The sequence below is a fragment of the Lithobates pipiens genome, unplaced genomic scaffold, assembly GCF_037356315.1.
Source record: "Lithobates pipiens isolate NorthernLeopardFrog02 unplaced genomic scaffold, aLitPip1_a1.2 Scaffold_8, whole genome shotgun sequence".
NCBI lineage: Eukaryota > Metazoa > Chordata > Amphibia > Anura > Ranidae > Lithobates > Lithobates pipiens.
The window spans coordinates 481,151,441-481,172,807 of NW_027507903.1; the positions used below are offsets into that span (position 1 = coordinate 481,151,441).

The following is a 21,367-nucleotide window of genomic DNA, read 5'->3' on the forward strand; positions in this document are numbered from 1 at the left end:
TTACAGTAGACCTCTGACCCCTCCCTCCAATCCCCCCCCAATCCCCCCCCCACCCCCAGGCTCCATTATCACTCCACTGCTTCTAATGATCGCTGCATGACTATGAGCTGGCGGAAAGCGGAATCTGAATCCGGGGAACAGAATCAACATAAAGCGAGAGGGGCATTAAAATGGGGGTGAACTGTCAGATGCAGCAGTTTTTGTACACACTGTCTGCTTTCATCATCATTTTTTATCAAAATAAACAAATCATCTGTCCGCAATGGAGGTATTCTCTAGGTTGCTGAGATTAAAAGTTAGCTTTGAAAACAAATCGACAACCTTCCTATTTTATAAACGATTTTCAAACATTTCAGGCTCGGTTCACACTGGAACCAGCTGCGGATCCCACAGCAGCGATGTGTGTCCCTGTTCCCACTTTCAGGGATGAATCGGGCCCGCATGTATGCCTTAATTCGGCCCTGAAACAGAGCCAGAGATGCACAGCGTTTCTTTGCAGTGTGCTCCGCAGCCTCATCGGAGATATATGAACCGGCTCCATAGGGAGCCAGTCACATTCTCCTTCTATGTGAATTGGATGCGGAGAAAGCCACATCTAATTCTCATACATGTGAACCTGGCCTTAAGGTTAGAGTAAACCTTAACTGAAAGACATTATTTTGCTGTTTGCAATATGTATTATAAACCAGTTATGAACATTTTTAATAACATTTTCTGTTCTGCTCGTTTCCCGTGGACTTTTTGCAGCCACCCCTGCACTCATGGATTCCAAGGATGGCTGCAAGGCATTTCTCAGGATGGGTTTCCTGATGGTGACAGCAGTGGACCATTGCTTGCATAATGTGTGTTAAAATGGTCACTTGTAGTCTCCATCAGAAGCTTGCATGACAGGGTGACAATGCAATTGCACATTTAAGAGGCAGGAAAGAGTGTTGCCACCCTATAACAGAAAGTGCCTGCGCTTGGATTTTCATGGCAGGATCACTTAGAATTATTTTAATGATAGTAAAAATTACATTAACTGGATTTTAATGACTGTGTTTATATCAACTTTATGTGTTTATAGCAACTTTAGCATTATGACTGTTAAAATTAGCGAATTGTAAATATCAGGATTCAGGTTACCCCTTTATAATTTTCTTCAATAAAATGCATTTTTCCTGGTACTGTGAGAGAAAAAACTGGGGTAAAGGTTTTTTGGTGTGTGAATTTAGGATGACAACAAAAATATTCTAATTGTGTATAGTACAGGACACAGGATCTGTAATCTTCAAACATGGGTTATATGGGGCTACTTTTAGGTGATTGGATACTGGCAAAAGCTTTGCAGGGAATGACCCCTAGTGCATATGACCCCACCCGCATTGTAGGTTTTCTTGCAAGTGTCCTTTAGTGATGGACCTCTTCTGTTCTGGAGAAGTTTCTACACAAATCCTTATTTTTTTTTAATTCACAACTACAACTGACACTTCCATACAGTTCCTCGATCAATTGCCCTTGATTTACGTCTTGGGAACCAGACCTGGAGCAGAGCTGGCCTGTCATGTTTGCATTTGGTGCTCACTTTGGCATGTGGTGCAATGGGTATAGTTAGCTACAGGGTGCTATACAGGTCCAGGGCCATAATCTATTCCTTGGCACCCTGACCCTTAAGACCCCTTCTGAGGAATTCCCTCTGTAATTGGTGAAGTTTGGTCCCCTCTGGGAACCCGCAGCCTGAATAAGGTAAGACAGAGTTTCCCTGTAATTGTGTCCTGTTGCATTTGAGGTGTTATTTCATGTAGTGTGTCATCCCAGTCTGTAAATGTGTCTACTAAATTGATGTAAGGTAAACTTTACCTTTCTGGATCTGGCAGGTTGTTTACAAGCAACATTGCTGCCTAGATGGTGAGGTCATGTTAGTTGCAAAGGCCATTCTGCAATCTTCTGCTCACTACCTACTTTTCCAGAGACACAGGACATTGGTCAGTGCACAGGTTAAAGAAGCTTCTTTCCTGAACATGCAAATACCCTCTCGTTCCATCTTCATTCTGTGAGTACCCCCTCACTCCACTCAAAAGGTGAAGTTACGCTTGTTTGCAGCCTCCCCCTGTCCACTGCCACATTTAGCACTTTTTTGGGGGGGGGACCTGGTTTTGACAGGTACCGGCTCCCACTTCTGGCTCGGATCTCAGCGGCAAACTGAGCTGGATGTTTGCCCCTTCACCCGTAATCACAGGTCCCAGAAGACTGCGGGACTATTCACAAGGTGCAAAGCATCCGCAGTAGTAAACCGGCTGTGAAGCCGCAAGTCTTCACTTCCCGTTTTCTTTTACTTGAGATGAATAATCAGTTTTAATAATCAGCTTGGGTAAGGACATTGCTGGATCCAGGGGTAGGTAATATCCTTATACTGAAAGTCATCAGCTACAGTATTTGTAGCTCCTGACTGACATTTTTTGGGGGAGGGGGGTGTTCTGGAGCTCCCCTTTAAAATGCTGACGCACCCAAAGCCGATTGAAGAATCGGCTTGGTTGAGGACAATGCTGGCTCCCTGAATAAAATGTCCTTATATTAAAAAGTCAGCAGCTTCAGTATTTGTAGCTGCAGAATTTTTTGGGAAGCCTGGAGCTTCTAGTGTTAACTTTGTCAGTGTCAAATCAGCAGCATTTTTACAGTGACGGAAACTAAAAGTACAGCACATTTTCCTCCACTGACGAAAACTATGACGAAAAACAAATCAGTTTTTGCTAACCAACGAAAATGGGACAAAAATGGCAAGCAGGGACAAATTACCCTCGTGAACTAACTTTCGGGTTTCACAGAGCTCCACCTGCTTCTGCTCCCAGCAAGCAAGCGACTGTGTACACCGCGACTGCCAGAGACCAGAGCAGCAGCACTGTGCAGTGTGCATTACAGACAGCCAGGCCTCCCGAGTCATGATGAGACTGTCCCACTCCCAAGTCCCAAAATGACTGCCAGTCAGGCGCCCACGTCCAGAGCAGACTGTGAGTGTGTACATTACAATTACAGCAGGCCAGAGGCCTGCCCTCAAACCACCATCCAGGACTGTGTGTGAATTACACAGGCCCCCTGTGACCACTGGCAGTGGCATCCAGGGCACTGTGCATTACAGGACATCCCTCAAACCTGAGACCACCATCCAGCACCGGCAATAAAACAGGTCTCCTCTGACACCGGCATCCAGGGCAGTGTGCATTACAGGCCATCCCTCAGACCTGCCTGAGACCACTATCCAGAACACTCTGCAGCATTACAGGTGGCCTCAGACCATCCGGATTTGCTAAATCTGAATCTGTGAGATTGTTCAAACCTTAATTCCATAAATATTAACATATTGGATTTTTTTTCTACTCTTATTGCATTACTTAACTAAACACATTTGATTTTAGTCTACTAAAATGTACTGGAGATTTAATTGACTAAATACGACTAAAACGCTTGCAGAAGACTAAAATGGGACCAAAACTAAAATTCCATTTAGTCCTAAGACTAAAACGAGATCAAAATTTTGCTGCCAAAATTAACACTGCTCTTTAAGCTGACCATAGATGGATCAAAATGCGGCCAGTTCAGCTGGGTTTGCCTTAATTACAATCCCTGTGTGGCCGCCCCTGATCAACAAAAGTCAATGGTTAAAGCTCAACGTTCTCACATTCGCCCACTACTTCTGTCTAACCAGACAAAGATCTACCTGGCATGGTGGATTTCCAACTCTAGTATAAGGGAAATTACTCCCCTCTCCTTGGGAATGGTAACAACAATCAATGAAGCTGAATCATGAGCCACAAATTCCCTTAAGACTTGTAATCCCCTTAAGACTCGTAATTCCCTTAAGACTCGATTGTTGGCAGGGGATTCTCTGTTGACACAATTGTCATCCATCACTAATCCCCCTACCTGTGTGGGCCCCCTAAGGCCGCGTACACACGGGCGGACTGTTCGTCCAACTTTGTCCGCTGAACAGTGTTTCAGCGGACAGTCCGCTCGTGTGTGGGCTTCAGCGGACAGTTTCAGCGGACAGTCTGACGAACAAAGTTTTTCGGAATTTCCGTAAGACTGTCCGCTGAAACTTGGTTTGAGCGGACAGTCCGCTCATGTGTAGGCTTGTTCGTCAAACTAAGTTCCGCGCATGCTCAGAAAGGGTTTACACGCCGAAGGTTGCATTGCAGTGTATAGGACTTCGAATCTCTCGTCCCGTTGTACGTGCCGTTCACGTCATCGCGCAAGTTTTCAGCGGACTGTTCGTTCGTCGTGTGTGGTCAAGTCCGCTCATGCAAATTTTGAACGGACTGTTTGTCAAACTGTTTGACGAACCTAGTTGGGCGGACAGTCCGCCCGTGTGTATGCGGCCTAAAAGAGGATCGGTGGTCCCCCCTATCAGCGCCCCCTGCACACAGGTGCTCCATGGCCATGTGAATGAGCGGTTTGAACACGTGGCTGGAGCAGCCTGTTACTCTATGAGAACACAGCAGTTGTACAAACACAGCCGCAGGTCCTAATTTGACAAGTGGGTGTGATTGGCCCTGAATGCACACGGTCTGTGTTTGTGTGCCGTACACCTGCACCCACAAGCCTGTCAAGTTAGGACCTGTGGTGTACAACCGCTGTGTCCCCCTAGTGTAAACTAAGCTGCCTGCTCCAGCCACACAAAAAACTGTCCAGGCTACAGTGCCCATGTGAATGAGCCCCAAGACCGCATTCCCACCCATAGCTTAATTTACTCAATACAGTTTTACCTTTTATATATAAAGGGAATTTTATAAGTTGAATGCAACACAAAATTGCACCGCTCTGAACAGAAAAGCCAAATGATGAGATGGACGGTGGCACACCTAGTCCAGGTGCTCTGGCTCAGGATGTCTCTCTCACATCTGGAAATAAACCACAAATGTACATAGAAGAGCCGGCACCACTGGAAATTCTGCGTGCTGAAATGCGTCTGCATGTTTTTTATCATGGTCATTAGACAACATTAAAATAGAAGACTGAATTTCCAGTGGTGCCGGCTATTCTATGTGAATTTTGTAAGTTATGTCATGTTTGTGTCCACTAATAATGATTTATTGTTAAATATTGTTTGGATATTTTCTAGATGGGGGGTGGGTCTCTCAGGTAGGCCCTGATTTCTAACAGCAGCCTCAGTTTTCATACACATGCCTGGATCGACATCAAGCTCAGGTAAGTATAAAGGAGGGCTGCGGGGGGAGCTGCTTGCAGAAGGCTTTTTACCTTACTGCATACAATGCAGTAAGGTACACTTTCTGCCTTTGCAACCACTTTTAACTGTTTGACTTTAGAACCACTTTAAGGCCACTTCACACTATCCTGCTGCACTTTTGCTAAAGGACAACAGCTAATCCACATTTTTTGTACCAACAAAAACGCATAAAAATAGGGCATATAGTTAACATAGGAAATCTCTTCTAAGCATCACTAACCCGATGGGGGCTGGGGCACTCTGGTTGATTATATAGCATATCTAACAAAAAAAGCCTGATGTGTTCCTATCAAGACTGGCAAGAACCAGAAAAACCAAATGAGTGTCCCAAGATACGATGTGAAGATAGTAAATTAGTTTTATTATAAATATACAAAAAATATCTATATAGACAAAATATTCCACAGTGGGAGGTAAAAATATGTAAACACCTGCAATTAAATAACATCCAGAAATACCGAATCTAATGTATTCTAGATGTAACAACAGAAGGACACATATACAGACAACATAAATACATAGAAAATATAACAGAGCGTCCGGATGCCAGCAATCTGTATGTGGGTGTCACTGTCACAATAAATGTATCAAAAATGTAGCATGTTTATGCAAAAATAGGCAGTGACATCCACACAGTGGTCCCTGGAAGGCTCGAGCCTATTGTAAGCGGTGAGAGAGAAAATATAGGGGAATGGGGGAAGGGGAAAGGCTGCGATATACAGAGGGTCCTGTAACTGAGAAAAATCTTTATACTAATGACTCTTTCCCAAAGGTGCTGGTAGAAATATATCCGTAGTATTGAATTGTCCTCTAGGGGATAATGTTCATGTACAGGACCATACAGGGGTGGAACGGATTGCAAATATGAAGGGATCCGTCATAGACCTGTAGATGGATAATGTTGTAGTAGACACCGCTATATATTCACCATCCAAGTGTCAATCCCCAACACATTGGGTTATAGGTAGTGGTATCAAATATATCTAATGTAAAGTCAAAAAAGCATGCTGGATTTCAGCAATATGTGCAAAAGAAAATATGCCATACGATACCATATCCTCAGTGTCTCGGAGTCCAATGTGTAACGTTTCAAGGATGGTAGGGCCCATGTAACTGCTATATCTTGGCTCCCTGAATGATGATGGAGCCATTCAATAGTGTATATATGCAGTTCTCAGCTGTATTCAGAGTCTTGCGCTCTTTTATAGATTTCACCAAATGGACAGACAGTGAAACCAAAACGGAAAGAGGAGGAGAAAATTAATACATTCAATGGAACAAAAAAGTGACAATAAACCGGCAAGTTATTAAATAGATCGATATGGAAACGATTAAATAGAGCTCAGAGGGACAAAGGAGAACGGAGGCTCTGGAATCGACTACAGAGAAGGGGAAAGAGAGCGGGGGACAGAAATGAGGACAAAAAAAAGGGGGGGACAAAAAAGGTAACAAAAAAGTATCAAAAAAGTCTCAAAAAATGGGGAAAGAAGAGATCTTCAGGACAAAGAACAGATGACAAGAGGTAAAAGACAAAGGACAAAAAGACAAAAGACCAACATCAGTCAAAGCCGATGTAGGGGCAGACGCAGCACTAAGGTGGATGACTCTCCACTCATGGACATGAGCAGGCCTCCCACATACATGTACGCAAAGTGTGTATAAATAAGTAAATAAAACATATCCCCCTATTGATGGGGATGCACATGTATATGAGAATCTGCATATATGCCCATGTGCCTACAACTATATAGATATCTAAATGTCCCCCAAGGTCATGGTGGTATGTTTTATATGTTAATCCATACATTTGATTCTAACCACAGTGTTTCAAACAAATTATATCCTTGGAAAGTCAGTAAGCCAAACCCTGGCAAGATAACTAAATTAATAGTGTCTATATTGTGTGTATGTTGTTAGTAATTCGTCCACCAAAAAGGAACATCGTCATATACTGTGGGATATAGTTCACTAGCTTTCCAAGAAGACCTGTAGGTTAATTTCAGTATTCATTCCACCAGGGCTCAAACATTTTAAATGGTAGATTCACCATTTTTCTTTTTGAAATAGGATGGGATTAAAGTCGCCTCGTCTCGGAGATAGTTTTAGCATATAGATGCCTTTTATTGTCATGCCTTCCAATTTCCCATCGAGAAATTGGGCAAAATGTTTGGCCAATGGTTTTTACAGGTCCTTTGCTTTTATCTCACGCATGTGTTCCCCTATTCTAACTCTTAGGGGGCGTTTTGTTTTGCCAATGTACATTTTCCTACAGGGGCATGTAATCATATAGTATGAAAAAAGGGGGAAAATTAAGGGCAGGGGGGCATTGGGACTTTATATGAAACACACTCGGGTAGGATGAGACATTGAATATAATAAAGACAAATCTGGTATAATAACAGCAATGGGCATAATGCAATAATTGGTATATATTTAATAAAATTGCAAAGATATGATACAAAATAATTAGACATGTGTCATATTGTAATATAATTAATAACAGCAAGATACGTAAACATGATTAATACAAATATTATAATAGAATTCATCATATAGTAAGCTATGTACAACATGATTATAGTTAGTATCAAAAATATACCCACAATAGCAAACATAATGAACATATTATAATAATTCAATGGCTCAGCCAAATAAAACCCATGGTAGAAGGCATGGTAACTGTGACAAGGCATCAAATATTTAAGCTCTACGCTTTTCGTGGAGTAGTATCCACTCGTCAGGAGCAGCTTTCTGGGAATATCTAGAATAAAGAGTAAATAAATAATAAATAATGATAAACTAATAACAGGAAGAGAGGGATCAAAAAATATGGCACTACCCCTCTTACCTGTGGGTATAAATAGAATTGTGTATAAACCATATAACTTATAAATATACTTGATGGCAAGCACCGGGGGGTAAAGAAACCATCCAACCGGGAGCTAAGGCGGTAGCATGGCGGAATCAGCCAGGGAACAATGAAGTGAAGTGCGTGAGCAGGATCACCCTTTTTTTAGACTTTTTTTGAGACTTTGTTTGAGACTTTTTTTATACCTTTTTGTTTCCCCCCCCCCTTTTTGTCCTCATTTCTGTCCCCCTCTCTCCGTCCCCTTTCTTGTCATCTTCTCTGTAGTCGATTCCAGCGCCTTTGTTCTCCTCTGTCCCTCTGGGCTCTATTTAATCGTTTTCATATTGATCTATTTAATAACTTGCCAGTTTATTGTCACTTTTTTGTTCCATTGAATGTATTTATTTTCTCCTCATCTTTCCGTTTTGATCTCACTGTCTGTCCATTTGGTGAAATCTATAAATCTCTCCCCCCTCTCTCTCCCCCTATTTACATGAATATGTGCAGAGTCAAACTAATTAGTGGACAATTAGATATACAAAACATAATGTTCCTTTAAAGATTACTAGAAGGGTGGGTACTGTGCGTGGCGAATAACCATAAGAAGGAACGACGCAAGGCCCTGCCTCATACGTCCAGACGAAGCTACGCAATTCCCGTAGCGAAACACGTTGACACCATCAGCGTCGCGTGACGCCGCTTGTCAGTCGTGTCCTGGAAGGAAGCCGGCGGCAAATTTGAGAGACGGGGATATGGACGGACGATAGAGGATAGTATGCGGTATTAAAATATAAACACTCTGGAATAATTACGGAGGAGCGGAACACCTTGAATACAGCTGAGAACTGCATATATACACTATTGAATGGCTCCATCATCATTCAGGGAGCCAAGATATAGCAGTTACATGGGCCCTACCATCCTTGAAATGTTACACATTGGACTCCGAGACACTGAGGATATGGTATCGTATGGCATATTTTCTTTTTCACATATTGCTGTAATCCAGCGTGCTTTTTTGACTTTACATTAGATATATTTGATACCACTACCTATAACCCAATGTGTTGGGGATTGACACTTGGATGGTGAATATATATCTACTACGACATTATCCATCTATAGGTCTATGACGGATCCCTTCATATTTGCAATCCATTCCGCCCCCGTATGGTCCTGTACATGAACATTATCCCCTAGAGGACAATTCAATACTACGAATATATTTCTACCAGCACCTTTGGGAAAGAGTCATTAGTATAAAGATTTTTCGTAGTTACAGGACCCGCTGTATATCGCAGCCTTTAACCTTCCCCCATTCCCCTATATTTTATCTCTCACCGCTTACAATAGGCTCGAGCCTTCCAGGGACCACTGTGTGGATGTCACTGCCTATTTTTGCATAAACATGCTACATTTTTGATACATTTATTGTGACAGTGACACCCACATACAGATTGCTGGCATCCGGACGCTCTGTTATATTTTCTATGTATTTATGTTGTCTGTATATGTGTCCTTCTGTTGTTATATCTAGAATACATTTGATTCAGTATTTCTGGATGTTATTTAATTGCAGGTGTTTACATATTTTTACCTCCCACTGTGGAATATTTTGTCTATATAGATATTTTTTGTATATTTATAATAAAACTAATTTACTATCTTCACATCGTATGTTGGGACACTCACTTGGTTTTTCTGGTTCCTACCAGTCTTGATAGGAACACATCAGTCTTTTTTGTTAGATAATCCATGTTTTTTGTGCAGGTTAGCTATGTTTTCCCATAGCTTTTCCTGCATGCTGCATCTTTGGTAAACTTTCTGAAACTGCACTAAAACTGCAGGATGTCAAAAAAAACTAAAAAACTGCAGGACGTCATAGAAGTCTATGGGAGAGTGCAGCTAACCCGCAAGAAATCCACAGATTAGCTGCACTTTGCCCAAAGCGCAGTGTGAAGCGCCTCCTTAGGTAATGAAACTTTGGCAAGTCATTCTGGTAGTTGTACACAATATCATGGAGGTGGATTGTGGCTTGTCAGAAGGAAAGATACATTGGGGTTTATTTACTAAAGGCAAATCCACTTTTTTATGGTACCATAGGTCTTTGTCATCAGAGCCTTTTTTGGCTCATTTAAGTATTTTCTGGTTTGATATTCAAAAATTCACCAGGGGGTCTAACACCCAACACATTTTTTCACACAAAGCACACTCTTTGGAAAAATATAATAAGGCACTGAGAAGTCACGAATGTTATTTATATTTCCAAAGAATTACACACAACACAGTTTTTTCCCACACCCAACAGAGAGTCAAACACAGCACTTGGCTTTAAACATGAAAAAATAATCTCCACCATTTTAATCCAATTTAAGGACCTTATATTCAGATACAGAAAGTAGGTCAGTATCCCCTTCACTTCAAATCTATTAGAGGGCAGCACCATTTCTACTTTTATTTTTATTTTTTCTTTCTCTACATTTTACAAATTCTTTATGTCTGAAAGTCTATAACTACTTTATAGTTTTATGTTATCAGAGCTTGTCTGGTTTATTCAAGTAACTTTTGGTTGTGACATTCAAAAAACCCACCAGGGGGGTCTAACACTATTAACACATTTTTACATAAAGTATGACTTTTGGAAAAACAGAAAAGTCATTGAAGAGGCACGAGGGTTGCTCACATCTTTAAAGGACCACATACATCACTGTTCTATTAACACCCGACAGAGGGTCTAACACAAAATTTTGGTTTATAACACAAAAAAATTGCTTTTAGGATCTTTATTTCTTGCAATTTAAGGTAATTTAAGGAAGTTGCCCTTAGATAGAGGAATTTGGTCAGCACATTCCTCATTTTGATGTACTAGGGGGTAATGCCACTTCTACTTTTCCTTTCTTTTTTCCAAATCCACTGTGCACTACAAGTGCATTTGGAAGTGCAGTCGTTGTGGCTCTGAGGGGGACATACAAGGAAAATAAAAAAACGAATTTATGCTTGCACGTGATTAGATGATAGAAATCAGCAGATTTTCCCCTCATTTCAGATTTTCCCCTCAAAGCGCACTTGAAGTGCACAGTGAATTTTCCTTTGGTAAACCAACCGCATTGTTTCCAGCAGGGGGGATGCACAGCCGTAATTGTCTTATATTTATGGACATGATTTTTACACTTTTTGAGCTCAGTTAACTGTGTATTGGTTTCAGTAGTTGTTCATCCATTATTATAGTGGTATTTTGTGATTTATAAGGGGGATGGCACATATTCTCTCCTCTGTATCTGTTCAGGAGGGACTGACAGCACTCTTTTCTCAATACCATTGTTGGCTGCACCCAGTGCTCTATCACTGCCAGAAGTCTGATTATATATTCTCAGTGCTCTATCACTGCCAGAAGTCTGATTATATATTCTCAGTGCTCTATCACTGCCAGAAGTCTGATTATATATTCTTTTCCTGTAATTTCCTGCATGGCAGAAATAAGATTGTAAGTGTAAGACCCCTTTCACACCGAGGGCGTTTTGCAGTCGCTATAGCGTTAGAAATAGCGCCTGCAATCCACCCTCAAACTGCTGCTCCATTCACTCCAGTGTGAAAGCCCGAGGGCTTTCACACTGGAGCGGTGCGCTGGCAGGACGTCAGGAAAAGTCCTGCCAGCAGCTTCTTTGGAGCGGTGAAGGAGCGGTGTGTTTACTGCTCCTCCACCACTGCTCCCCATTGAAATCAATGAGGCAGCATTGCAATACCGCCGGCAAAACTGCGCTATTGCGGGCGATTTTAACCTTTTCTCAGCTGCTAGTGGGGGTAAAAGCGGCTGAAATGCGATGCAAATCCGACAGTAAAACGCCGCTAAAAATAGCGGCGTTTTACCGCCGAACCTATGGGCAGCTTGGTGTGAAAGCCGTCTTAGATTCTTCATTTAAGATAATCAGATTTGATTGCATTTCACAAAGCTGCCAAGTTGCCATTTTTGAAGCACTGGGAGCTACAGGGGAAATGTTTAGGCAGCATAAGGGAGGGTTTTGGCAGTGTGATGACCTTTTATTTTTAGTTTGATAACTCATAGATATATTTGTACTTGTCTTCAATGGGTTCTGTGCACCTACCCCACATGCTGGCCAACTATCCCTCTGACCCATTTTACAACCTATGCTGGTCTCTGGGGGGGGGGGGGGGGGTGGCTGGGGGACAGTTGGGGAAAAGTTCTGTAGCAAATGATGCCAAAATCATTCATTATTCAATCAATCGTGCCGGCCAATGTCTCTGCTTAGGTAAAACTGTTCCTAGAAAATGCAGCTTAGTGGTAACTTAGCGAAAAAAGGCGAAGGAAACAAACTTGGGAAAATGCAAATAAATTCTAAAAAAAACAAAAAAAGTTAATAAAGCGGTTTGCTCAGTAGAGCCCATCTAAATTCCAGGTGTTTGGTCATTCTGGATGAAGGATCTGTCTTCATATGGATCACCCACTCAAAACTGCAGGAAGTGTTCCTGGCATTTGTAAAACATTTGTTGCAGATAGCAGTTCAAATGGCTGAGTGGGTGGGTTCAGGTTCCCGCTTGGCACCGCCCCTCTCCTGTGTGCTTAACTTTGAGCAGACCCTCCCCCATTCAGCTTCGTGTTTTTGGTTTTCCGCATTGTATTGTTTGCCATCTGTCCTGCCTTCCTGCTCTGACGCTTTTCTTTTTTCATAGGGATGGGCAAGAAGGATGACCCCAAACTGATGCAGGAGTGGTTCCGCCTGGTGCAGGAGAAGAACGCGCTGGTCCGATACGAGTCTGAGCTAATGATATTGTGAGTTACCTTATGCACATTTTTAACATGCAGCATAATTATCAAAAATCTAAGTTTTGACCGGCAGATAGCCCATTTATCTCCTGATTGGTTTTATTCTTCTAGCAGACGTCCTCTCAGTCCTCCCTGCTGTCACTTCTGACACGTAGGGGAGATTTACCAAAACTCAGAATCTAGTGCAGCTGTGCATGGTAGCCAATCAGCTTGTAACTTCAGCTTATTCAATTAAAGTGATGGTAAAGTCTCGTATTTTTTCCTATTGTAGTAGATTTGCACAGATCAGCCCAGGTCCTCCTCTTCTCAGGTCCATCTTCTGTGCACCTAGTCCCTCCTTTCTGGTATGTGCCCCCACAGCAAGCAGCTTGCTATGGGGGCGCCCGAGCTGAGTCAAAGCTCCCTGTGTCTATTCAGACACATAGCTCCAACCCGCTCCCCCCTCCACTGATTGGCTAGCTGACTGTGATTGACAGCAGTGGCAGCCAATGGTGCCGCTGCTGTATCTTAGCCAATCAGGAGGGAGAATCTTGGACAGATGAGACACCGTGGACATCACTGAATAGAGAGGGACCTCGGGTAAGTGTTAGGGGGGGCTGCATAGTGCATTAAGATAAAAAACATCTGCCTCTACAAAACTTCTACAACTCCTTTAAGCTTTGACACTAAAACCTGGAAGCTGATTGATTTCTATACACAGCTGCACCAGATTTTGCACTCCCATGGAGTCTATGCAATTACTACTTTTTGAGTGTTCAGTGGGTGGGACTGCCTGCTCTGTGGTCACATGAACAGCCCCAGTGGGTGTTGCGAAAAGCCGGTTAATGACATGAGCCGTTTTTACTCTGTTTGCATGTAAACTGTCTTTAATTAGACTGACGCTTTTTCCAAATCTTATAGTTAAGGGGCAGGAAGAGTCATTGCTGCACTGTGTCTGAGCACTTTGTAGCCACCATCAAAGCAAACACATACAGCATATACATATAAATACAATGATGTAAATGTCTTTTGAGTGGGTTTATGAAAGCACACAATCCCTGATCATGTAGTGGTTTGCCTGGGTGATTTTTTTAGACAGGCTTAAAGGTGATTTTCACTTTGTCAACCTAATTTTGAACCTATTGACAAAAGCTAAAATGTCCAATTCCTTCAGTTTTAAAAAAAAAAATTCCCCTGACTATCGGTCAGTGGGCAGCTTATCTTCTGTTTTTATACTCGGGAGCTAAAAAGCAAAAATGGGCCGCTGAAATTATTATCTCTCACTTACAATCAGTATTGGTCGTTCTGTACAAAGTACAATAAAGTTGGACATACACTAGTAGATTTCTGAATGAACGTTCATACAAACATTTGTGCGAAAATTCTCACTACATTCTATGGCTTGAAAAATGAAAATTTAATTTGCTTTTAACATCCAATTTTGAAAAAAAACGGACTTTACCAAATGAAAACCACATACACCTTGTTAACCACTTAAGCCCCGGACCTTTTTGCTGACCAAAGACCAGAGCACTTTTTGCGATTCGGCACTGCGTTGCTTTAACTGACAATTGCATGGTTGTGCGTCGTGGCTCCCAAACAAAATTTACTACTTTTTTTTTCCCCCCACAAATAGAGCTTTCTTTTGGTATTTGATCACCTCTGCGTTTTTATTTTTTGCGCTATAAACATATATAGATATAACTCCAGCTAAAACATTTTCTTTTAGTTTTGTATAGAGTGGGGAAGAGTTAAATCCCTGTCACGTTTTTGAATTATTTGTGACACATTGGGGAGATTTCCCAGAGATACAACAGGAAGTTAGATTAAATCTCTCCAACCTGAGGGACTGTCCCAGTGTAGACCGTTGTTACTGGAACAGGTGTCTCTGTGGTGCAACACTTTAGATTTACCATTACATTTTGTCATGTTGACACTAGTGGACAGTAACAATAGAGATTGAATCTACCAAGCAGGGACACAATTCTAAACACCTAAAAGGGGTTCTAACCCTTCATTAAAAAACAATAAAAAGGTGTCTTGGCAAGTTATACTTTAATTGTGTTGTAGTTAGAGAAAACTGTGGTGAAATTAAGACATAATTGCACGCAATTTACGATAAATTTCTTTTTCTCTCACTGGATATTACTGTGCCTTGAAAAAGTATTCATACCCCTTGAAATTTTCCACATTTACTTCACAATTATGTGACACTTTGTGTTGGTCCATCACATAAAATCCCAATAAAATACATTTACGTTTCTGGTTGTAACATGACAAAATATGGAAAATGTCAAGGGGTGTGAATACTTTTTGAAGGCACTGCATTTTACCTAGAAAGTAAGATCCCTTGTGCATATGTGTATAAATCAAATAATTTCTGAACACATGTTAATTCAGAAGAGCTAAAAATTTAATTAAACATATAATTTAATTCCAAATTGTGTCTTTAGTGCCCGTGAGCTGGAACTGGAGGATAGACAAAGCCGACTACAGCAGGAGCTACGAGAGCGCATGGCAGTGGAGGGTGAGTGGTGCTCAGTGATAAGATATAAGTTCAGGTGTTTTATTTGTCCTTTATTAAGTTTTAATTGGGCTCTGTTCACACCTCAGAAAGAGCAACTAAGTGTACACACTTTTTTTGTGTGACCACACAGCACGTTTAGAGAAGCCCATTAATTTCAGTGAACTGCCTTATGTGCAGGAAATGCACAGAAAAATGCCTGACACATTTTAGAAATTGCACCACACCAAAACACATGGTATTGTGTTCACAAGATGGGTGGAGGTGCCATTAAAAAATGCACTGCTGTGGATCTGCAAGAGGGTAATGCATATTTGTGAGTTGCAGCAAGGCGCATGATTTTTGCAGGTGGTCCCGCAACGCACTGGTGTGAACAAAGCCTTTGTGTCACTGCTGGCTGCATACATGGCTATTAGCATGCAATTTTGAACCAGCTTTCGATGCAACAACTGTACTAATAGTGATGGAACTCCCATCACAAGTTTCTGTCAAAGCTGTGAACTTAAGTGGAACTTCAGTCATTTTTTCATTTTTCCATCTATTAAATCGTCTGCCCTTGTTTTAATTTTGGATAGTAAAACATTTTTTTTTCTGCTAGTAATTACCTTTTACAGTACACTTCCTGTTTCTTGTCTGGAAAAAAAAGCCTAGGCTTATGACCTCTCTCACTTTCATGAGAGTTTGCCAAGAAGGGAGGGGGGGTGAGTCATAAGAGGGCCAATGAGAGTAACCAAGCTGAAGGTGTGCCTCTGTGTTTCTGTAAATCCAGTAGGTGAACAGGCAGCAGCTGCCCAAAGTTAAAATTATTGCAGCCAGACTCAGTGGAGGGAGATTTCTGCAGCATATTTGGCAAGTACCAAATCACGGTATATATAAAATAATATGCAAAGTGGTTGAAGAGAAGCTTCAGAATGGTAAAGGTGTTTTTATTACAAATTATGTGAGCAGACTGCAGTTCCTCTTTATCACAGCTGATGGAGGTAGTATGCCTCCATATGTTTAATCTGGTTAAAAGTGTAATTTCTTGTTCTTTGCTGCGTCAGGTATAGAAAGACAACAATCTGACAACTCCTCGGTACAGGTTGGTCAAGTTCCCCAAAATCACTCCACTCATATACTGGCTTCTTATATCTCATGGAAAAGTTACCAATGGCTGTGCGGTGAACAGTGGTGTAGAATCCTTTTCACAACTGTTTTTTTTTTTCTTTGTCTTTGCAGACAATCTAAAGACAGAACAAGAGTTATCAGATGAGAAGAAGATCCTGAACGAGATGCTGGATGTTGTGGAGCAGCGAGATGCGTTAGTGGCGCTGCTGGAGGAGCAGCGTCTGCGGGAGAAAGAGGAGGACAAAGATCTAGAAGAAGTCATGTTATCTAAGGGTTATAACATGAACTGGTCCTGAGGTCTCCCCTGCTGTCCCCTAACTATGGAGGGGTTCATTCGTCTTATATGTGAAGGTGGGCAGAGAACCTCAGAGGTTGCTCAATGGAGCTGTTACATGAACCTGTAGACCCTTGCACGGTTCTTCCGGGGCCCGCCACGATGGAGGGACGTTTAAAAGGGAGATAGCGTTTGTTACAGACAGGACGTTTCACTTCCAGTGCGACACTGAAAAGTTTCTAATCAGGTTTACATTATGCTGCCATTTCTGCGGTGCCGTGCATGGCCACTTGTGATCCTTCCCACCGACTCAAGAGGTTTTTGTTTGTTCTTTTCTTGTTCTTTTTTGTCCTGCGCCGCGGACAAAAACGCAAGTGAGTGTCACTTGCACTTTGAACATTTGGCCACTAGGTGGCTGTTCCTTTACGTTTTTCTGGTTTAGTCTTTCTCCCAATGGATTTTAATGGAACGTGCGTTTCTCAATGTTTGAGTTTGTTTCCAAATGGAAGGAAAAGCGTCGTTAGGAAGTTTGGTGTTTGTTATTTGCCCCGGAATTGTTCAGCGTTGATAAGAGGAGGGGGGAGATATCTGCATGATTATAGGGTAATGTTGTAGCCCAAAAAATTTAACTCTGAACTGCCCGCAATGTATATGCAAACACTCACAGATTGTAACTTACACTGAATGACAAAAAAGTTTTGTTTTCATTTAAGTTTTCATTTTAAATCAGAAAAAGGCTAATCAATCACAGACCTTTAAGTGATTATTTTAAGTTCTCTTGAAAGCCTTCCCCAGTTAACATTCTGTTCCGCTGTTCAGTTTGTTGGACCACTGTCCTGGTATGGGGGAGGGAATGTTGTCACTTGGAGGAAGTACAAAGGTTATTAACTTTGTGTAAGCTCTGAAACAGACATGCAGGTTTCCCAGAAACCATACCCAGGGCTCCTGCCAACAAACAGGATGGCGGTGGAGTGTGTCAGGGATGAGCATCAATGCATAGGCAGCCTGTCTTATCAAGAGAGTCCCTTTATCCTGAAGTACATCCGCCTTCTTTGTGGTCTAATTTTTGCTTCTTTGCAGTTGCTTATATCCTGATCTTATGCAGCGGTTTGCTGAATTCAGGCCACACCTGCTATATTAATATTTTATTTTAATCTCCAAAGATGTTCTTGCTATTTTTTTTTTAAAGTCTCCTTATGCTGCCGAATGTGTTAAAATATCTCCGCTTCTAGCCATCCTGGGCTCGAACATCCATCATTGTTGAGTGACAAAATAATAGCTATCAAGATGAGCAGTTCACCCAATAAGAGTCCCCTTTGCGGGATGGTGGGGCAGATTTGGAGCTGCTTATTGGCCAATGGGAGTGGAACTTTAAACAGCAATACAGTGAGCTGGTGATAGGGAGAGCCAAGGTTGGTTTTAGTTGTGGGAGGAAAGTTTTTCTACTAATTCTAATAAGCCTGCTGCAATGTATGATAATATTGAATGTCTGCACACATTATTTTGGGCCATACACACCTTCATAGTTCATGTTAGAGCATATTTTACTAAAGTAACTGCTGCGGATCTGTTTGTCATGCACTCAGTATCTTTGTTTTGTGCGTAAAATGGGGCTGGTGATAAAATATGGTCGCCGTCTTACAAATCATGATCACTGCACATTGGGATTCTGTTCCACCAGGGTATTCTGTGGCTCTTGAGTAAACCAGAAATACTTGTTGGGGTTTGTAGTTCTTTAGAAATATCAGGACTTTGAGTGGGAAAACAGAATTCTTCATAAAACTCAATAGAAAGTCTCCCCATTATCAACCTGGTTACTGGCTCTTCTGACGACTGGAATTGCGTAGCATGTGCCCCCCAAACATTGGGTCTTTTTTTATGACAATTGTTTAAGTAAAAAATGATTTGCATAAAATTGGTGAAGATTATTCACTTGCAGCATAGAATGCCATTGGGTAAGAATCCCAGCTGCTAATAGTGCACTGACATGCTTAAAGGCACACAGATATAATTATACACCACACGCTCTGGATTTTGTCTGTAGTGACCCCACTAGCAATGCCAAACAGTGATTACCCTGCTGCTGCTGCTGCTGCTGCTCAGATTTCTCTATTCCACCAGTCTGACTTATACTCCTCATTGGGCCCGAGCAGCTGTTGAACAGGGAGGCTGAGTGACTGCAATGACATGTGGGCAGTCACGGAACAGAGAATTTACAAATCTGTAAAATGTAATTCAATGATAGAAATATGTGAACCTTACATTAAGTAAACTTTCAAATGTTATCTCTCCAGATATGTGTGCCATCACAGTAGAAGGTGTGTGCCAACACAATGCCCTGACAATCCTTTGTCATTTATTAAATGTTAATGTGTAAATCAAAGATTTGTACACACATAACACACATAAAAAATGGAGAGAGAAAAGATATAACATGTTTGGTTTTTTTTTCAGTGAAATCACAGCAAGCAGAAGAAAGTTTTTAACCATGCAAAACTGTTTCAGTTAGAAGTTTCTTTTTTCCTCTTAATTCAGTGCTGATTCATTTCTAATCTTTTTGTCCTTGAGTCAGTTTAACCCAGAAATAGTCTCAGATTGATAGCAGACTGGGTGTTTTTTGCATCGTGGTGTGAATGTTTATAGTACAATAATCTCAATGTTGTATAAAAAGTTACAGATTTGTACAAAAGAGTTTGTTATAATTTAGGGAAAAATTCTCAATGGTGTTTGTTGTGCACACTGAGCATAATGTGATTAGACCTACTTGGCGTGAAGGTGAAAAATCGGGATGATAATAGTCCGCTTTATTCAGTGTGCAGAGCCAGAAAAAAACTAAAAGATTAAAGTGATTGTAAAGGCAGAAGGTTTTTTATCTTAATGCATCCTATGCTCAGGTGCCCCCATAGCAAGCTGCTTGCTGTGGGGGCACTCAAGGGGAGGGAGGGAGAGGAGTAGCGAAGAGGGACCCGAGAAGAGGAGGATCCGGGCTGCTTGGAGCAGGTAAGTATGACATGTTTGTTATTTTTTAACTTTAAAGTGATTGTATTCTCTTTAACTAATCCAGATGTCTCCACTAAAGGGTACTTTTAATACTAGAGCATATAAAGGTATTTTAGACAATTTTGCTCTTCCAGCCTTCTGGTAACAGTTTGAAGAAGGCCTTTTTCTGGTCCATCATGACTGTACCCAGGGTACAAATCCAACTCCATAAAGACACGGTGTGACTAGTTTGTATGGAGGAACTCAAGTGGCTCCACAGAGCTCTGACCTCAACCCTACTGAACAACTTTTGGATGAATTAAGACACCAGTTAATCAGCCATGTTTTCTTATTCCAACATCTGCATCAGATCTCACAAATAGGCACAAATTCCAACAGACACTCTCCTCCAAAATGTGTGTGTGTATTATATAGAGAGATTGTATGTACAAATTGTACTCACCAAAGAGTTCATTTACATTTGAAATGTCACCCACATCCTTCCTCATTGTAGAAATATTTTGCTATTGGCATGAACACATGCCAAAAAAAGTGTACAATTGAGTGTAGAGAAACTTTTTGGTCAGTTTAATAACTGACATAAATCAAGGATAAATTTGGTGATTAACCAAGCATGTAAAGGCAACATGGGCATTCCTGTTGGTAAGCCAGTAGTTAGCACATTCGCCCACTCTTCTTGACAGATTGGCTTGCAGCTTCCACATGTGCAGTGATTTGGTTGGAGGCGGTTAAAGTTTTGCGCTGAGGCTTTAGCAGGGGAGGAGTTAAGTGTTCAATTTAATCTTCTTCCCTCTAAAGCACGAGGAAGGCTTCAAGCTGGTAGATCACCAGCCCCTGGAATGGGATTTCTTATATGTGCGTTTAAAAATATTAATTTATTTAGAGGTTTTATGCTGTTAACAGATTATCTGCTGTATATTTGATGTCTTAGTATCGCGTTGAGAAGCCATTCTTTGTGCTGCTCTGCCACCCTTCTTCCAGGGACAGCGAGAGTTAAATCTGCATGGCCTCCTGGAAGGGTAAAGGGGCCACATCACATGTTCCGACAGCTCCCATCTGGGCAATATCATCACAACCCGTGATGGCGCCTCAGAACCCAGATGGTCACTGTCAGACCTTTATTTCCCATATCACAGCCACGGCAGTCTCGTCTAAACAGCCAACAGTTTGCTCAGACACTGTTTTCACGTTTTTTTCTTCTCTATTAACTTATTTTTTAATACTTGAAAGAAGAGTTGCTGTTTTTATATATAAAAGGTTCAAAAGTGTAATTTTGTGTCTGTGTCTTTATTGGGTTTCGGAAACCTGTTTATAAAGGTGTGGTTTTCCTTTTTTATCAAAAAAAAACAAAAAAAAATCTTTCCAGGTTCAGATAAGGTAAGTACGATTTGGAACCTCTGTCAGGTTATTTAAGATGTGTATGTCCCCACTGGGCAAATCTCACAAGGTGTCCAGAGAACCTTCCCCCACTCTACTGAAGTAAATAATCTCTCTAAAGGGATGCAGCAGTAAAAACCTAAGAAATAAACTACTTCCTCGATTGTGTGTGAAACCCATCTTATAATGGGTTTCCTTTAAATCAGCTAAAAAAAATGGCAGCCTTGGACTGCCAGTAGAATCGCAGTCATATT

General features: G+C 41.5%; 1 protein-coding gene across 24 annotated transcripts in view; it reads left to right on the forward strand.

Moving 5' to 3' along the window:
- Positions 1–21,007, forward strand: part of MICAL3 (microtubule associated monooxygenase, calponin and LIM domain containing 3) — a 299,572-nt gene extending 278,565 nt beyond the window's left edge. For all 24 annotated transcript variants that reach the window (XM_077468826.1, XM_077468846.1, XM_077468830.1 and 21 more), the window contains 3 exons: positions 12,759–12,858; positions 15,285–15,358; positions 16,574–21,007. In XM_077468826.1, the coding sequence (XP_077324952.1) occupies positions 12,759–12,858; positions 15,285–15,358; positions 16,574–16,758 (359 nt within the window). In that variant the 3' untranslated portion in view covers positions 16,759–21,007. The remainder of the gene's footprint in view (positions 1–12,758; positions 12,859–15,284; positions 15,359–16,573) is intronic.
- The last annotated feature ends 360 nt before the right edge of the window (positions 21,008–21,367 follow it).